This window comes from Chrysemys picta, chromosome 7 (assembly GCF_011386835.1).
Source record: "Chrysemys picta bellii isolate R12L10 chromosome 7, ASM1138683v2, whole genome shotgun sequence".
Classification (NCBI taxonomy): domain Eukaryota; kingdom Metazoa; phylum Chordata; order Testudines; family Emydidae; genus Chrysemys; species Chrysemys picta.
In genome coordinates, this window is record NC_088797.1 from 44,640,908 (window position 1) to 44,660,247 (window position 19,340).

The following is a 19,340-nucleotide window of genomic DNA, read 5'->3' on the forward strand; positions in this document are numbered from 1 at the left end:
TTCCCCTGAACTAATTTCTGTTGGGTCTTGATTGAAAAATTCTCAGTGATGGAGAATCCACTGTTTCTCAGACTGCACTACTCACTGGGGTTTTTATTATCTACTGTCTGGTTCATCTTCTCCAGTAACTAGGAAGGCATCATATCAAGTGGATAGTTTTGGCTATTGTGTCTGAGCTTCTGAGGCAATAAACTGCTAATACTGCAGTGCATGGATCACTGCATGGACAAAAAGCCCAAAGTGGTGCCTTTAGTGTGTGGTCAGTGAGTTTATATTCAGAAAAGCAATCTACTCAGCCGTTCTTGACTTTCTGCTGTGGCTCATTCTAACGTGGTTCCCTTTTAACCTGGCATTTTTTCAACCCAGTTGACTGTATTTTTTCTCATAAGTATTGTTTCTAAGGTGCAAGGGGTCGTATGTTTTTTTTGTTTTCCATGACCCACAGGCAAGAGCAGAGCATTCTGCTTTTATAACACAGCAATCTTAAATGAATCCATGGTGTCAACAATTCCATGTCTGCTTCAGAAGATACCAATCATTTGTCTAAACAAATCTTTAAAGTCTTACCTTTCTAAAAAAGATCTTGCCAATTGTTACCCTATTTCCAGTTTGCTGATGGCCCTCAAGGCTTATCTCAGTGATATATACATCTGTGTATAGATGAGACCCTTCCCCCACTGCCCTTTTTTTTTATTTTAATTTAAATAAACGCAGCTAAAAATTAGCTCAATCTTTAACCTGGCCATACAACTGAGACTGCAATGGGGGCGAGGACTTGTTTGGCTTTGTCTGCTGTCTTCTGACTTGGTGTCTGTTAGAACCCAAATGTTTTTCATCACTTAAATCCTATTGCTTGTCTCTTATTTTTTTTTAAATCGTATTTGAACCTGGGAAAATCTGGTTAGCATCTCAGGTTGAAGTTCCAAGCTCAGTGGCTTTATTTTCAACAATGTTCATCTGCTCCTGTTCCGGGACAGCTGTTGGACTCCTCAAAGGTCCCCTTTTGAGTGCTGTGCTTTTCAGTGTTGACTGGGAATGTTTCACCTTAGGCACCGCTGTGTTTTACATCACTGTACTATACCTTTAAAATCTCCCCTCCTCCACTGCTACACACAAGGAGTGGACATTTATTTATTTATTCACCTATTTGCCCCGCTATCAGGAACATCCCTCAGGATTCACTCAGAAAGCTTGGTGGTGATATGCTCTGAAAGGCACACTCCGTTGTTCCCTGCGTCTGTGTGTCCGGGAAAAAGAAGAACAGGAGTACTTGTGGCACCTTAGAGACTAACAAATTTATTAGAGCATAAGCTTTCGTGGACTACAGCCCACTTCTTCGGATGCATATAGAATGGAACATATATTGAGGAGATATATATACACACCTACAGAGAGCATAAACAGGTGGGAGTTGTCTTACCAACTCTGAGAGGCCAATTAATTAAGAGAAAAAAAACTTTTGAAGTGATAATCAAGCTAGCCCAGTACAGACAGTTTGATAATAAGTGTGAGAGTACTTACAAGGGGAGATAGAGTCAATGTTGGTAATGGCTCAGCCATTCCCAGTCCTTATTCAAACCGGAGTTGATTGTGTCTAGTTTGCATATCAATTCTAGCTCAGCAGTCTCTCTTTGGAGTCTGTTTTTGAAGTTTTTCTGTTGTAATATAGCCACCCGCAAGTCTGATATGTGTCAGGGGTACTTTATGGAATGCTCTATCCCTGGCATTAAAGAATGGTGTTGTAGCCCTGCAGTCTAATGCAGAACTTGATTGCTTGGTCTTCTATCTCACAGAACAAGGTATGTGTGTGGAGGAGGGACCCGAGTGTGTCATATAAGAGCCCTCATCTCTGAACCAATTTAGCTGCCCCGGTTTTGGAAGAGATTAGCAGAGACCTGTATTTCCCCTGCCCTACAGGAAGCTGAGGGCACCATTACAGTGATGCTCCAGACCCCATGAACCAGTATTTTCCATAGGATAAAAACACTGCTAACAGTCAAGCCAATGACACTAAATAGAGCATAGTTGCTATTCTGAAAACTCTAGTACTGTTCCTCAAAAGCCACTTTAACACCTGATGGTGTTGTAAGATAAGTGTAAAATTCTGGGTTGCTTTCTAGGACTTGATGCTGCGTCATGGCTGGAGGACTGGAGCCATTGTACCAGAACTGGAACCTGAAATCCGGATCATTAATACAGAGCAGTACATGCACTCGCTGACTTGGCAACAGGCACTCACAGGGCTGCTGGAGAGAATGCAGGTAGGTTGGAGCAGAGCCAGGCTAATGAGTCTAACTAGTCTTCACTTCTCAGAACTAGGATTTAGATTTTTGGCTTGGGTCAGATTGCATTTGATCTCCTTGTGCCCCTGTAGACTTGGACCATTCTGATAAAACTGCTGCACGGCTTAGTATTACTACTTGTCTATGCTCCAGTTAGGTCCCGGACTAGAATAGCAGTGGTGTTTACGAATAAGAATTTTTAAGCTAGTATGGCAGAGGTGGAGTTGCTGGTAGCATACCTTTTTAATGAGGAAATACAATTCCTTCTACATACTAGGTCTGGTTGTACATAGGGATGGGTGTCTACTACGCTGGCAGGTGAATAACATAATATATTCCACATCCTGCTGGTCTCATGGCAACCTGTAGTTCTAATTAACCATCTCTAACCCCTTCTCCAGTGTCCTTTCTGCAATTATAAAAGTGAGTGGGAGGGCTAACTATCAGAAGAATGTTACTCTGATTTGTGAAATAAAATGGACTGGAAGCAGCTTTCCTGTCTGTCACTAAGCTTTCAGTAACACTAATTTAATAAATGATGGCACTTTTCATAAGATGATGCTAGTCCTAAAATCAAATCCCTGCTAATGTAATTTTTAAATCAGTGTAGGTCATAGATTCTTCCGCAGAGCTCAAACATGGTTTTGCATGTTAGCTGTTAATTTGCTAAGCATGACTAAGAAAGCGGTGGATGAACACTTACCTTTTGTCTCTGAAGACGTGAATTTCAGTCTGACTTAGTCTCAATAGGGGACTAGGGAAAATGTGTTTGAGATGCACAAGGCAATGTAATGTCAAAGAAATTCATAGGTGTCAAAACTGATTGGAGGAAGATTGCCCTATGCATGTGCTATGGCAACATCAAGCCACGGCTGTTATTGCTTCCCTCTTTAGTCACCTAAACTCCTTCATAAATATAAGACACAAACCCCACACTGTATGACTTAACAGATGTTTTCATGAGGATCTTTTGTATCCTCCACAGACGTTAATATACTATAAGCAACCAACACACTCTCTCTCCTAGGCAGTGTTGGGGGATTAACCAGTGACTTGTGGTTTACTCTCTCTAAACCAAGCCGTGCATAGTCATGGTGCATCTCCCAGAGCACAAATACTGGAGAGTAAAAGCAGGGAATTTGGTGGATTTACAGCCTGTCTCACAATTTCTTTGTTTTTTTCTTAGTCACCTACACTTTTACTGTTGGCAATTGTAAGAAGTTGCTGAGCTCCAAAGGCCATAGACAGATACCTGGCACCTAAGTTGATAGTGGCACTATCACCTTAAGAAAAGATTTGAAAAAAGTCAGTGTTTAGAGTTAACTCTTTTTACTGGGCTTTTTTGTTCTAGATGTATCAAGATGCAGAATCAAAGCAGGTGCTGCTGGAATGGATGCAAGAGCGTCAGGAAATTAGGTGACTCAATGTATCTAAATCTGAGAGTGCTTTAGGATGAACATGCAAACTTCCCTTCCTCCCAGAATATTCCTGTGGAAACTTGTAAATATGCTCCTATGAATGTAGATATCTTGAAATCAAGGGTTGGATCTCCAGTGTCTAATTAGTTTCTGATGATTGTAGCTAGTGAAGCAGTGCAACTTCGAAAAGTGAAGCTGGGCTGAGTTCTGTCCTTTATTCAGAGATGTGTTGTAAGAGATTTCTCTGTGAAATCTAATAGAATTTTTAAGCTAGCTACACAGCTATTTTTTTTCACAGTGCAGAAAGTATTGTCATTACTCCTGCAGTCATTCCACTGATGCAACCACTTAAATGACAGATTATACTCCAGATTGTTTTCATTGCTATCTATATTTTTCCATCCAAAGAAGCTGATTGGCAAATCCTTACTCACATGAGTAAGTGTTGTAGGCTCTTAAATGCTTAGGCTTTCATCTTCCTTGTTCACGTCAAGAGCTTGGCTAAGGAGCCTACTCACTGTTTACTTAGATGAAACTAGGCAGCTTGAACAAACTTGTTTCAATTCAGCCCTGATGGGTCCTGGTAACAGTAAAGTTTAAGCAATATAGATGCATAAATTCCTCCTACAGGGCAGGACACATGTGGCAGGCATGTAATGACTTGGCAGTAGCTATCAAACCATTGTCTTCATTCTCCCGAAGAGGAAATCTTAGCCCTTGCTGCTTACGTTTACTAGGTCCATTTAGTACCATCGCTTCTGGGTAATCTTCAATCAAGGTTAGACTCCAGTAGTAATCTCTTGCTGTCTTTTCCATCACAGCATAGCCCATAAGGAAAGTACCTGCCCTGGTGATTTTGGTACCCTGAAATTTTAAAGCTTGTGCAAAATATGTTTCCAAGGACTGAATTGTCAAATTAGTTACAAAACCTCTGTTAACAATTTCTCTAAATGTTGGCCCGTGCAAACCAAATCCTCTCCTTTCAGGTCCCTTACAAAGAATTTATTCAATCCTCAGTTCGGGAGCATCTTCCGAACCTTCCACAACCCAACCTACTTCTCTCGGAGACTGATCCGGTTCTCTGATATCTACATGGCATCCATCAGCTGCCTGCTGAACTATGATGTGAACTTCACCTTTTTCCCCCGGCGCACCCCTCTGCAGCACGAGGCGCCCCTCTGGATGGATCAGCTCTGCACGGGTTGTATGAAGACCCCCTTCCTGGAGGAGATGGTGCACATCCGATGAAGGGAAAGTATGTGAGCTGAAGTTTACAGTGATGTAGTGCTAGAATTGTTTGTACAAAAGGTCAGGCTGTTTGGCCATGGATTGCCTATCGCTAAAGATGATTTTAACACGGGTGTGGGTGTGGGTTGTGTTTTGTCCCTGACCATCCCAGAACCTTGCCTTCCAGCACTTCCAAATATCTACCTTGCTAACAAATTGGTGCTTAAGTTAAATGGAAGGACGATCTGATTTGACTATTTTATCTAGCAAAGCATTCTCAGAGTTGGTTAGGTAGAAGTAAAACAATCACAGCAAGCTGCATGTCATGACCCCTTCAATTTTTTAAAACTCCATCTTCAGCCCCTACCCAAATTCTGGCCCAAATCTTCTTCTAAGATGGGTAGCTGAAATTAGGTAACTGCAGTTAGGCACCGTAGCTAGAAGTGGCCTGATTCTCAGAAGTGCTAAGCAAACCCACCTCTCTGCTCTCCCATACATTTAAAGGGTTCTTCAGCACCTCTGAAAGCTGGTTTTAGGCAACTTAACTTTTGAATGTTTTGGTCTCTGAATATAGAGGCTTTTTTCCTTCACTTGTTATAGAAACAGTCCAAAAGCTAAGATCTTGACACACACACACACACACACACACACTGCTTAGAAGGTGCATTTTTGCAGCCTTTGACATTAAAATAATGTATTTGCCATGTCTTTGACGATTGTTTTGAAAAGCATGGAAGCTAAATTATAATGGATTTTAAATCTTTGATATTTAAGTCAACACTTAAATTTTAACACTGAAAAGTATTGCCTTGAAAAATCAATTAAAACACTACCTTAAGTGATGTAGTTTCGTTTTTACAGTAAGAAGCTTAGAGCTCATATCTTCTCAATAAGATGAGCAATGCCTTTGTATTTGCACAAATTGGGCCTTATTCTGAAGTCATGGGCTGGTGTGAAGTTACCCCCCCCCCCCAAATGTAAAACTGAGATTAGAATAAGGCCTGTTTGTATTCTTGACTCAAGGCTGTTCCTACAGCTGTGGAAGAGATTATTCTGATTCAGTAGCAAGAAGGGGGAGGGGGGAAGTAACAAAGGATAAATTGTGGTCAGGCATGGAGAGGTAGGTGAATCTTGTTAAATCTGTTTTTCAACAAATGAGCCCAGTGTTGTTGACAATGGAGGGGGATTACTTTGTGCCAAATGTCTTTGGGTAGGAGACAGTGATTTCTAGCTATAGCTCTGCCTCGGCTTCTGTTTAGTACAAGTTTAGAATATCTGCGTAACTGAAGGGTTGGAGCCATAGGAGTTACAAAGGGCCAACCACAGCCAGAGCAGCATAACTCCTGTGCTGCTGCTTTATGACTGAGTACTTTGCACACACCATACCACTTAATCTCTTCTGCATACTGCCAGCAATCTTACTACTGCTCTTTCAAGTAGTTGAAAATATTATGACAAGGATGAAAGCACTGAGAGCTGCTCCTAGATGGGGATGCTATTAATAAATAATCCTCCCTCCACCTATCTCAGGTCAAAGCTGGCCCATAATTCAGCTGTGGCAGGTCTATACAACCTAAAACCATATGGAAATGTTACATTGAAACCTGTATTTTAAAACATTCCCCTGGAATGTTTACACCCCAACCATAACAGTGTGCTAACCCATGAAAACCTGTCTAAAGCTGAGAGAAATAAAGTTCTTTTCTGGTTTAATCTTAAAATAAATGGCAGTAGTAATACAACACCTGAAATGAAATTTAAACTCCGTTGTGATATCTAGCATGAAGGATGCAGTCAGTTTACAGCCTTGCAGTTGTCACAGGAGTTTCTAAACACAGAAAGCAGTAACAGCTGACTGAAGTTTATATAGCTATAAAACAAACTTATTAGCATAAATATCCCTACTCCCCATTAAATCTACAACACCCTCTTTTTCTGCCTGCCAATAGAAATTTTTGAGCAATGCTTAAAATCAGGGCATGCTGTTTTCTTTCCATGTAGAGACACTCCAGCTTAGGGACTGAGTGGGAGAAGCAATTAAGTAGCTAACTGCTTTTCTGAAGAAAAGGCATAGGGACTATTTTAAGCTTTTTCTGCAGCCCAGGCTCATCTCCCACAAGAGGCAGTTTAGAAGTGCAAGACTGTGGATGGAGGTCCCAGTCTGGACTCCCATTTGCCACCTCATCTTTTTCTTTTTCTTTTTTTTTCCTCTTAACTGCCTTTCTCCTTCCCTGCTCTGGGACTGAGCGGGGTTGGGTTTGCAACCACAGAAGCCTCTGCTGCATCACCTCCAGGCTCACACTTCTGCCTCTCTTCTGGAAGGGAAGAAGCACCCCTGAAAGCACCATGTGAAGTAAAAGGATGCTTTCCCAAGCTGACACTGAGGGAAACATGAGCAGGAGGACCTCATGCAGTCATCCCAGGGTGCAGGGACAAGCGGTTTGTAGGGCTCAGGTGCCCCACCCCTCCCATCTTGAAGTGGTTGCTGAATGCTGTAACCCCCCCTCCCCCTTCCCAATTGCTGACCCTAGCAGAGCAGGACTCAGAAAGCAGGTTTTTTTAGAGGGCTTCAGGTCCTGTAGAAGGTCACAGCAGCACACCTACATCCACAAGCAGTCAAAAAAAACAAACAAATAAACCTCACCAAGAGCAAGAAAAACTGTCCAGTGCTGAAGAAGAGGAGCTTTCGGACTCTTAATGTGAGCTGGGCCAAGGGAAAGCCCAACAATGATTTATTTTTGGTGAGAAGGTTTGAGTCTGTTCAAAAAGGTGGTGGATCCACAGTACAGATCTAACCTTGCTTTTGAGAGCAAGCCTCCCACTAAACATATCCCCTCAGGCTGAAATTTCCCCTATACTCCTCCTTGGTGGATGTGAGAGGAATGAGACAGGTTCAATAAACTACTCTGTCCCTCAAAGGCAGATACTCATTCTAAATCGGTCCTAGGCTCAGCCAACTTTGCCTCCTCTTCAGGGAAAAGGCTGGACACTATAGTGGCAAAAAATGGTGCAAAATCCAAACAGTCCCTTCCATCTCCACTAAGTGCTCTCAGGAGAGAATATAAACCCTCTTTCAGGCAGACCCTCCTTAAATACTCTAAGGGAACATCTTGGACTGTAGGTTCAGGCAGAAAGTCCAGCGGTGGTTGAGCAGCCTCCAGCACAACTTTTTGACAATGAACAGATTTGCTGCCACCCAGACTTGAACCTAGGAGCCAGAATTCCCCATTTGTCAGAGGATGGGTAGGTGTTAACCCGCAGACGCATGGGCCAGGGAGGAGGAGAGCCAGGGACTCCACCCCATCCATTCTTCATTCAGCTTCCAGCTTGAGGGACAATCTGGTCCAAAAGGAGCGCTTTCATCTTCTGAATATAGGTCTCTCAGAAGAGGAAACAGTTTCTCAGGGTTCTATCTTTCAAAAATACACAGGGTCTTGGAAAGAGGTCAATCAGAAATAACAAGAACTCAGCATTTCCAAGTCACCCATCACTAGATGGATTAGGCTATGCTTGCTGAGGCCTATAAGGCATTAGAGGTCCTGGGAAGAATCCAGCCAGACTCTGATGTGGCTGCCAATCGTATTGGCAGAACAAGTAAGTACCTCCACCTCAGAAATCTGCAGAGGAGACCCTTAATTATTGGGCAACACCTTTTATAGGCCATTACAATGTGGACTTGTCATCTGCAGAGGCCTTGTTTTCCAGTAAGGTAGTGGCCCCAAAATAAATGTGCTCAAAGGCAATGTTGGCTGATGGTAGTGGCAGGGACTGTTCCTCTTATTCCTCCCTACTTCTGTTCACTGCTCTCTACTTTCCAGACATAGCAGAATTGGAGGAGACACTGGGCTTTAGAATGGAAAATTTCTTAATATCCTTTCTGCTAGCAGCATCTCCCACAAGTTTACCCTGCAGGCTCTCTTCAAAGTTTTGTTACTTATAGCTTTGGAATGACTCATAGGGCTGCAACTATGAACCACTGAGTGGAGCTCAGACACAGCAGAATTGTGGGAAACTTTTCCATTCAGTGTTAGGGCTAAATTATGGTGCAAGATGCTAAAGATTACTTTATTCTCCCTCATTAGTATAGCAGCACAGCCAAGTGCACTATTTCCTTTAGTGTGAGCTAATTGAGTGCTGGCTATGGCTCCAGCTCCAGCAATCATCCAGGCAGCTCGCTTACCCTAAGTGTAAGGCTTTTCCCTCCCCTGAAAAAATGGATGGCTGGGACTGCTCAGTTTCAGAAGAACATACACTTTGAGCATGGTAGGTAGATTAAAAATAAGCTGAGAGTAGCATAGACACTGAGGAGGGCCCAAAGAAATCAGGGCAGAGTCCCCCCCCTCGTCCCCCCCCGAGCACGAGCCCTGGAGTGTCGGCTTCGGTGGGGAATGCTAAATAAGTTATCAAGAGCTGTGAACTGACTGACTCTGCAGCATAATGAAGGTTGGAGTGTTTATCACAATGGAGCCTTGTTTTCTATGTACTGTAGCAAAAGATCAAGCTCAGGTTGGAACACCTTTATAGTGAATCTGTAGCAAAGTATTGGTACAGGAGACTTGTGCAGCTAGGGGAAGTATAAGAGGAACAAAATATCAGTGGCTATAATTACAAGAAATGGCATCTTTCATCTTGTGTGGAAAGATATAGAAATATGTAATTTTACCAATCAAGAGTGTTATCTGGGCTGAGAACATTAGCGTGGGACAGTGTTAGGCTAGGTGAACTACATTTTAGAGTTGCACCTATACAGAGAATTCTTAGAGCCTTCCCCTTCAAAGCCACACATGCACCATGTGCCTAGTGGACAAACTGCCTGTGGCTTATTGCTCTGTGCCAAGTTTAAATCCCATAGCAGCTAGGGAAAATGAGTGAAATAATCCAATGCCATAAACCAGTGTTAATGCAGCAGCTGTAATGAAATGTGCTAGAATATCTGTGGCAGTGAGTAGCAACTGTAACCAGTTGGGAACGTAATACCTCAAGTACATAAACAGGGTACCTGTCCTGGTGACTGGATGTTTAAAAAAAAAAATCAAGAAGCCATTTAACCATTCCACCTTTAATGCTCGTTATTTTGGTGTTCAAACATAATGTAAATAACTTGTTAAACATTACATCACTAGAGAATGCAGTAGGAGTCTCATGATACAGCAATGTCTTGGGCTGTGACTGTTGTGCAGTGCAATTGTGATCTGTAACCCTCGAATTGTAATGTGTATGCTGCAAGAGAAGAATGTTTCTGCTACTGTAGGAGCACCTGCCATGTTATGTTGGAGATAGTGGTGGCAACTTTACCACTTGATAGACTGGGCATCATCTAGGTGCCTTTGCCAAAGCTGTGACTTTTGTAGACCCATAGTATAGCCACCCAAATTTGATGTAGTTGGTAAATAGGAAACCCAAGTGGATGTTTGTTACTCAAAATGTTACCACTATGGCTCTCTGAAAATTTAACATAGCAATTGCTGTTGTGTGGGTTTGAGAATAATTTGAAATGTAGCATGTTGAAGTTCTTGTCTAAATAACTTGCTGTAGCTCATTGTCTAGTTCACAGTGGTAGGTTATTTGATTCTAAACTTCTATATATGTATGGTAAATAAACAATATCATAGTATGACAATGATTTACCATCTGGTTTCACTTAGCCATTGCAATTCTAACAGCTGAGAATCTGACAAGGAGACTTGTAGTTCTTCCATAAACTGCACTTTTAGAACAAAACAGTGCAATGTGCACAGACTTCAGTCTAAGCCTGTTTGAGGAGTCATCACTTGATTAAAGCAAACATACCAGCTGAATAAAAAGGAGTTTGTCATGCTCATCAGTTCAAAGGCTTAGCATCATTAGGTTTTTGGACAAGACTGTTTTTTCCAGCTGTGTGCCATTCCATCCACATTCTATTTTATATATGTAACTTAGTCCTGGAGGATTATGACTGTGTAGTAGTGGCTATATTTTACACATGGTACTATTATTTTAAAGCAATGTTCTTCAGATGTCTGCAGTGAGTTTCCCCTCCTACAGCTATGGAAGAATATCAGTGCAGAGCTCCAACTGTCAGCTTGGAGTCATACATTTGCTGTTCCAGTGGAGATTTTCTTAACTGCATCAACAAGGACATTCGTTAATCAGAGTAACTGCAGGTATGTCTGTCTTAGGGTAGTTCAACTGAGGTATCTTAGCTGATGAGCTTGTTTGGTTTAATGTTAACCATTAGCTCACTCTTCATCTGCTTAACCCTTGCAGGACATGTGGGCAAGCTCCACTTAGCACTGGCATGCAGGTTTTTCCCCCTTTGTTTGGCTTGCTGTATGCTTTACTCAAGAATTCTGTGGGTGTCTGAAAAATCTTCCCCCCTCAAAGAATCCTGAAACAGACACAGAAATGGTTAGCATGGTTCTCAGCTGGCTTCTAATTTGACACAAACATCCTTTAAGATTCTAAAGTTAATGAGGAACAAGCTGCTGTCTACTGTAGCACAACCCTTGACTCTCTACATGTTTAGAAGCAGGAATGCAAGGCTGGGTTCCTAGGCAATTCCATTTCTGAAGTGGACTAAGGGAGTTCTCACTGCCCTGACACTACAGGGTATATTTTTACTGCAGTCGTCCCTAGACAAAATTGCTATAGAAGTAGCAACTGCTGTGCTGGGCTCATGCCCCATGTGTCAGCAGTAGGTTAGGGGTAAGAAGGGGACATCACCCTACCTCTATATTGATCTCCTCTAAATCTATTTACTTAGTCTTCACCAGGGAGAGAAGATTCTCATTAGCAGTGGAAGAGGATACTGAGCCCTTGGCAGAAACCACAGCTGGGTTTAGCAGGCATCTAATTTATTAAATTGAAAACTTATTTACTGATGCTTCTAATTCAATGAAAAGCATCAAGCACCCTGCACCTATAAACACTATTAAAAATGCTAATGAGAGTTCAATGCCTGGACTAAAGTAAGAAGAGATCCCCTTACCTTAGTTCAGGTCTACACTTAAAGGATAGGTTGACCCAGCTCTGTCACTTAGGGAGTTGGATTTTTCACACCCCCAAGCATCATAGTTAAGCCATCGAATGCCCAGCGTACACAGGAGTAGGTTGACAGAATAATTCTTTCATTGACCTAGCTAATGTCTCTTCAGAAGGTGGACTAACTATAGTGACTGGGGAACCCTTGGAGCCAGTGGCTATGCTGAAGCACTGTAGCTGTTTAGACATGTCCATAGATTCCTCTCCTGTCTGGCTCAAGCATCCCTGTGTTAAGTGCAGCTTAAGGGTTGTTTTTACATCCTTACAGAATCCCATTCACCCCTACTAGCAAGTATGAGTCCCCCTCGCCCCCATTTGGTTAAGTTTTAAACAAGTGTTTCATCAGAATAAAACAGGTGAGACCATTTCTTACCTCAAATGGTTCACACATCAAACTCTGGGCCCCAAAGATAGGATTTGGGAAAGACACTAAGGGCGGGTTCCTGGCTTGCTCTTCCTCTTCCAGGTCAGCCTGTATGCAAAGGTACAAGAGATTAGGTATCGGTCCTCCTCCTCCTCTAGAGGTGAGTTCATCATTGCTGCAGTCTTAAGCACTTCTATGGTTCCTTGCATTAACAAGGTTGTGAAAATGAAATTGAATTACAGAATCTAGTTAGTAAGGAGGTGTTCTTAAATATAAAATCTTTTCCAAGACATTTGCACAGAAAAGTAATTATTTTTATGATAGAAATCAGTTAAGGGTAATTTTATCCATATTACTCATTTACCTCCCACACTGGTTTCCATATTTCTAGCTTCCTTCTCCCCATACCCATTTATACCTGTTACCGTACCACATAACAATTCAGGTTTAAGGTGCTTAGCAACCTCACTCTAGTTTAAGCTGTAACTTACATGTATGCAGTCTGCAGACCCTGCACTACAAAATATCCATTTCTTCCCATAGTGGCTAAATCATAGGCCTGGTCTACATAGTTATGGCATGAGGGTCAGGCTATGCCAACCTAAGCCTCAGTGTAGACACAGCTAGGTCAAGGAAAGAATGTTTCTGTCAACTTAACTTACCATGATGGTGGCATTCCTATTGCACAGGAAATACCCCTGCTGTCACAGTAGTCTGTGTCTACACTATGGAGTGGCATTGTAGTGCCTACAGTGTAGACATGGCCCTAGTATTGCAAGTTATGGGGACAGCAATGACCCCTCATGAGAAGAGAATGTTGCAGTGACCCAAATTCTCCCTACAGACCTATGCACTTGGCCTAGATCTAATAACACACCTTCAAAAGCGGTCACAGTATAAACTGGAAGGTCAACTACATCAAACAATCCTTTATTGTAGCCTTAATCGTTATATTCCCCCAAGTTCCTTGTGCAATGACTATCTGACCTTAAAGAATTTCCTTGTAGTTTAAACCTCCTCCACCCTCACTTTTAGTAAAAATTATTAAACATAGGTGAGTCTCACCCAAGCCAACTCTTCAGGCTTGTGTACATGGTGCAGTAATGCACACCAACTGGCCTGTGTAGACCCTCCTGGCACACAATAGGGAACTTTTAGAGTGTGCCAGCAGTAGCCAGTTAGTTCACAACACATCCATGTGCATAAGAATTTGCTCCATGTAGACAAGCCCTTAAAGATGAGAATTCTTAGCACTTCTCCACCCAAGTTCTTCTTCCAGAACTACATCCTGAGCAGTAGCCTTACTACAAGGGTAACAGATGGAAATACGCCTCAGAAAACTTTCTGAATGTTTTTATGGGGAAGCTATTCATCCATTTCCAAAGGTCACATGTAAATGTGACTCCAACCGTGAGAATTTAGATGCAGGCTGCTGTTTAAATGCATCAGAAAGCAAAAAACCCCACAAGAGTTCATAGCTGCATACAGTCACCCAGTTTGGTTACTGTAACACCTTGAGCTCTTATGCATATGACCATTGCTGTACTGATAACAGAAATGGTTTGTGCTTTAGTGAGAGAAGCTGTAGCAAGGTTTTTTTTTTTTTTTTTTTAAATATACAGCAAATATACTTTTCTCCAAACCTGAAAGTAGTGGAACTGGAATCCTCGGTTTTTTATTTTTTGGTAGTAATAGGACACTCCAGCAACAGCTAATAGCAGCAGCACTACGACAACAGCTGATGTTACCCCAATGGTCACAGGATGAGATGATTTCATAGCATTAGTAACCTGGAAGAGACACACTAAGTTGTTTTAGTTCTTTGTTAAAATACATAATGAAGAACTGTCTTAAAGACAACTGGTGTGTTAAAAAGTGTTAACTAAACTTTTTCACACCTGTGAAATAGAGGGCTGGCTACCTGGAACATTTATGCAGTTTGTTTGCCCTGTGTGCTGCACTCATTCCTGATCTGATCTCATCTTACACACACACACAGCTCAGATTGGACGTGAAACTATGTAGTAGAATAAACCACTTCGTCCACTATCCTACTACTGCCCAGAAGTTTCAAAAGAAGCTATAATACATACACTGATGCATCTCATCATTACTATACTGGTTACCTTACATTCCATTTTGCTCTGTTGTGATGTAAAATGGTCTCCTCCCTTTGCAGATTTGGGACATGCCTTTACTCAGCAGTATTAAATTTTCAAGGCACATAGCAATAGGCCGAATGAGAGGAAACTAGCTCTCTCTGTTGTTGGCTGGTGGGCAAAGAGTGCATTTTTCAGACTGGTGCTATCTGTTGGATTACTTAACAGCATGGGCCTAAGTTTTTGTACTGGTGCCACTTGTTTGCTTCATGCTGTTCTCAATGTTTTATAATCCAGTCATAGCAATGGCTACCCAAATACATCTAAAAATGTACAAGTCCCACATTATGTCATGTCTTTGAACTGGCCATTAGTTGGTCCTCCTGCCCCTCAAAACAGCAGGCAGAAAGTGAGGAGGGCTGCTCTGCCAGGGAGTTGGAGGTACACCTACACCAGGTAGGCAGATAGGATGCCTGTTCCAGCAATGACCAAGGAGAAGAGGAGGGATCAGTAGGAGCAGAGGACAGACCTTTGCCGGGAAGTGTAACACTCAGGTATAGTTCTGTGCAGGGAGGAGGGAGTAGTTGGTAACTAACATACATGATCTGAGGTCAGAAGAACTCTCTGATGTGTATGTATATCCCATTATACATAGCAACTACTACAGGATAATTAAAGAGTAACTGGCTCAGTATGCAGAGCCATTCACACTAAATTCATCCCTGTGTTGTATATCAATACAGTAGGTCTAGCTTAATACCTAGCAGCCTCCACCCAAAGATCTCAAAGTACTTTAATTTAGGTTCAGCCCACTTGTGCTGTAGCAAAGTATTATCCCCATTTTACCAGTGAGGATACTGAGGCACAGCAAGTTTATGCTACTTGCACATGCCTCAGCTGTAGCCTTGTGTCCCAATGACCAAATAATTCTTGGCTTGCTTTACTTGGATTTCCTACAATGTTATGCGTACAGAATGCATTAGTATTGGCTATATGAGGACACACACTAACACAAAGGTCCATTCATAAAATTCCACGTTAGCATCTTCTAAGGCAAGCACCCTACCTTTAAGGGGGCACTTTGCCTTTACTGAGCTATCTCCCTGCTCTCCACATCACAACTACCCCCAAGAGTAGGAGCCCAAGCTTGTGTGTCCCCAGTCTGGTTCTTCACCGCAGCAGGCCAGAGTATGGCCAGGCTGGACTCTATTTAATGACACACACCGCGGTACAGTGGTTCCTTGGTGAGCACATTGAATGGGACTTGTTCTGCTCTGACGCAGAGTAACTGAACCCAACACGTATTCTTAAATCCACCATTTAAACTCTCAATGGAATTGAACAAGCAACTTGCCTGAGCCAGATGCACAGGCTGCTGAGGCATCCTAAGCGGCCCCTCGATGGCATGAATGATTCCATTGAAGGTCAGAATGTCCCACTCTACGATCAGGGTATTATTAACCACTTTGGAACCCTGTCACAAGAAGAAACAATATTAAAGGACTCAATGTGAATATGTTTTAGAAAAACGTTACCCATTACCTAGACGCAAGAGAAGCTGGCTGAGTACTGAACTGCCCCAACATACTTACAGGGGGCTGCGTGCTATTCAGCAGGGGAGCGTCTGCAATGAGAAGGTTGTAGCCAGAGCAGGAAGGTATAATGGTACCGTGGGTGAGATTGAAGCTCAAGAGGAGAACATCACTCAGGGAGACGTGGAGCTTCACTTCCTCCCATGTTAATGTCTGAGAAAACAAAGCATAGACGTGAGGGTGAGACAGAGTCAAAAGCAGGGGGAAAATAAGTCAGGCATTTTCTGCTCTTTCAACATTTTAGTTGTATGCTGTCCAATGAGTCAATGGAGAAAGTCTTCTTGGAGTGCAGTGTAGACAAAGTGCCTGACTAGTTTTTGCATTCCAAGCAAGAGAGCCAGAACAATCCCACTTCAGCCATAAAACCCACTCAGTCATTCTGGAGCATGTTTCCCTAATCCTCCAAGCAAGCAACAGCACCGTATTCAAACGGTTATAGATTGTGTGTGGCCAGTGATGAGAGAATCCCTTATTCTCTTCAGCTGTCTCACCATATTGACCCCAAAGCCAGAATTCAAGGGTACAAAGAGAGTTTTATATGCGGTGTCATTGGAGAGGAAATTGAGGAACTCAAGTCCATCTTGCGTGGCATTGGTGTAATCCAGTAATATCTGGGAGAGAGAGAGAGAGAGAGAGAAAGAGAATCTTAAGTGCCAGCCTGAAGCTGTGGGTTTGTCAGAACATTCTGGCCAGCAGAACCCAGGAGATGTCATATGAATTCTCCCCACCTTTGCTAGAATAGCAGAGATGTTAACTGGCAATGAGAGGAAACAGGTTGACTCTCTCACTATGCATGGCACTTCAGAGAGCACAAACTCTTGCCTTCCATTTCAATGATTTTCCTTTCCAAACCTTTGGGATCTGGGGATTCCCTATTAGTCACTACTTTGCTTTACTGACAGTTTGCAGAGGAGCATGCCCCTTCCCGCTTCCCTGGCTAGAGGGGATGTGGCACCAGCACTTACGGAATAGAAGATTGAAAAGTTGGAGTGTTCAGCCAGCACAGCCAGGAGATTTCCACTGCAGGAGTAGCCATCTCCAATGAACCCATCTCTGCAATTACACCTCACATCTGCAAAGGGGAGAAAGATGTGAGAGGAACAGGATTGGGTGTGAGCTCTTCAGACAAATACACTGAACTATTGCTTAGGATTTCTGTCCATGCAGAAGGCAGCTGTGGTCCCGTGGATTGAGCTCTGTACTAGGAGTCAAAAAAACTGGCTTCTCTTCACCTCTGTGTAAGCTCGGGCAGCTCACTTAACCTCCCAGTGCCTTAGATTCTCCATCTGTAACAGGGAGGCTCAAAACATTTACCTGCCTTTGTAAGGCATTTTGAGATGTCTGGTGCTTCATGTTGTTAAATAAGTGTTCAGGGCATAAACCAATGTAGTGGAAACTGGAAAGTGTAGAGTTTAGACAGAGACCGTGTATTGCAGATGTGTCGGGTACGTTTTCCCCCTTGACACTGTGGTGTGTGCATAATCAAAAAGAGCATAAATTCTTGCTATAACACACGCCTTTGAGATGCAAACTTGTGCAATCACATTCCCTGCTGCAGATTCCAACGGAGCCAATACCTTTAGCTCTGTAGCAGAAAGCATCCCACCTCTCAGTCAGGTTTTTTCGGGAGCCATAATCCACAATGCCAACGTGGTTGGAGCCACAGCTGGCGGTCGGGTACACCGTCGGGTATCCTGCGGTGCCATTATTGAGCCAACCAACTAAGCACAGATGGAAACCCATCTGCAATAGGAAAAGAAGTTGCCCAGTGAGAGACAGGATTGTATGAGCTATGAATCAGTTTCTATAATGGCACTGATTCACTTTAGTATTCTCTACTGAAAGCCCTATATCAAGGAGATACTCCTGCCCTGCTCTCCACTGCCCAGCCTGGAAGGACATCATTTTACTTACGCAAACAGAAACTTGATGCTTCATTGGCATGACGCATCATCTTTTATTGGGCAACAGAGAGACAACAGAAGTTGGTCCAATAAAAGTTATTACCTCCCCGACCTTGTCTCTCTAAAGTCCTGGGACTACACGGCTACAACAACACTGCATTCGGTTCATTTGCCTGGCATTTATCCACCCCATCAAAGCACATCATCATCAGCCCCACTGCGGCTCATACACAGCTTCAGCGCGTTCCCATCACAGGAAAAGAAGCGCAAGGCACCTGGCACTTTGAAGGGGAAACGGCCATGACAAAGGGCATGTGCCTGGTGGACCCGGCTGCTGTAATGGACACACTCAGAACCCCTGTATAAAAAGCACTTGCCCTGGGTTGCTTCCCACGTTGCTGCTAAAGCCAGGATTCCAGCCCTCCGGAGAGGTGCCAAAATGAGGTGGATCACTGAGCCCATCACCAAACTGGCGCTTTCAGGCCCACTGAGGGACAAGAGCAGGCTCAGCTGTGACTCTGCTTTTACCTGCTGAGCTGCCGAGAGCTGCTGGAGAGTGGCCAACGCAGCATCTTCGGCCATGCAGGCAGCCTCAGCCTCCCCGTAGGTGAAGGTGTACTTCCCTCTTGGTGACTGGAGGTGGAACACGCCAATGGTTTTGTCTGGAAAACAACGGTGCCAATGCATGTCACTTCACTGGGAGATCTCCAGAAACACAGGCTCAGGGCCTGACCGGCAGAGAGCCCTGTGATCTTGCATCCGAAAATAATCACAGGCACAATTTTAGGGCCATTCAATTATTCCTGCAAATCAGCAAGGCTGCAGCTGAAGATCCAACATAATATATATTTATTTAGTGCCTTTCACCTAGATCCTAAATACTTATCTACACAAGCGTGTGTGTGTTTCGCACTCTCACACCTAGAGAGCAAGGGCCAGATTCAGCAGCTGCTGGACACCACATTGCAATGCCAAGCAGCCAGTGTACACCACTCAGTCGGACGTTGCAGACCTAATCTACTTCTGACTGTTTAAAAGGATATATACACATAGCAGCAGGGTTATTTATCATTAAAATGCAGCCACTTCTGGGGGGGGGGGGGAGGGGAGGAGGAGGATGGAAGCCATTCTGCACCAGTGCTCCCTAACTCCATACTGGTTATTGACTCAACCTAAACTCAGAGGGACCAGCACCACCTACTGAACCAACACCACCACTTCCTGCTGCATGAGGGCTTTTCTTAGAGTCCCCTCCAAGCAGCCTGACCTTGTTTAACTTGTGAGATTTTACACATTAACAAGTGACAGAGGCAAGAGATTGGGAGTTTTATGGGACCCTTGAGCCCCCACTGGGTCTGACGTACAAATCTCAGGGGAGGAGCAGGCTTTATGTCTGATAGAGCCTGGGGCCGGAAAACAGAGGCTACCCATCTC

The 19,340-nt window shown here is 43.3% G+C and overlaps 2 protein-coding genes across 4 annotated transcripts in view; one reads left to right on the top strand and one right to left on the bottom strand.

Annotated features, from left to right (window-relative positions):
* Positions 1 to 10,547, top strand: part of NT5DC2 (5'-nucleotidase domain containing 2) — a 66,011-nt gene extending 55,464 nt beyond the window's left edge. The window contains exons 12-14 of the mRNA XM_005310134.5: positions 2,121 to 2,261; positions 3,634 to 3,698; positions 4,687 to 10,547. Of these exons, the coding sequence (XP_005310191.2) occupies positions 2,121 to 2,261; positions 3,634 to 3,698; positions 4,687 to 4,948 (468 nt within the window). The 3' untranslated portion in view covers positions 4,949 to 10,547. The remainder of the gene's footprint in view (positions 1 to 2,120; positions 2,262 to 3,633; positions 3,699 to 4,686) is intronic.
* STAB1 (stabilin 1) overlaps positions 9,971 to 19,340 on the bottom strand; it is a 113,503-nt gene continuing 104,133 nt past the window's right edge. For all 3 annotated transcript variants that reach the window (XM_024099970.3, XM_008179190.4, XM_008179191.4), the window contains 9 exons: positions 18,435 to 18,568; positions 17,580 to 17,745; positions 16,968 to 17,074; positions 16,494 to 16,613; positions 16,003 to 16,155; positions 15,765 to 15,884; positions 13,955 to 14,101; positions 12,321 to 12,419; positions 9,971 to 11,294 (listed from right to left, as the gene is read on the bottom strand). In XM_024099970.3, the coding sequence (XP_023955738.2) occupies positions 11,244 to 11,294; positions 12,321 to 12,419; positions 13,955 to 14,101; positions 15,765 to 15,884; positions 16,003 to 16,155; positions 16,494 to 16,613; positions 16,968 to 17,074; positions 17,580 to 17,745; positions 18,435 to 18,568 (1,097 nt within the window). In that variant the 3' untranslated portion in view covers positions 9,971 to 11,243. The remainder of the gene's footprint in view (positions 11,295 to 12,320; positions 12,420 to 13,954; positions 14,102 to 15,764; positions 15,885 to 16,002; positions 16,156 to 16,493; positions 16,614 to 16,967; positions 17,075 to 17,579; positions 17,746 to 18,434; positions 18,569 to 19,340) is intronic.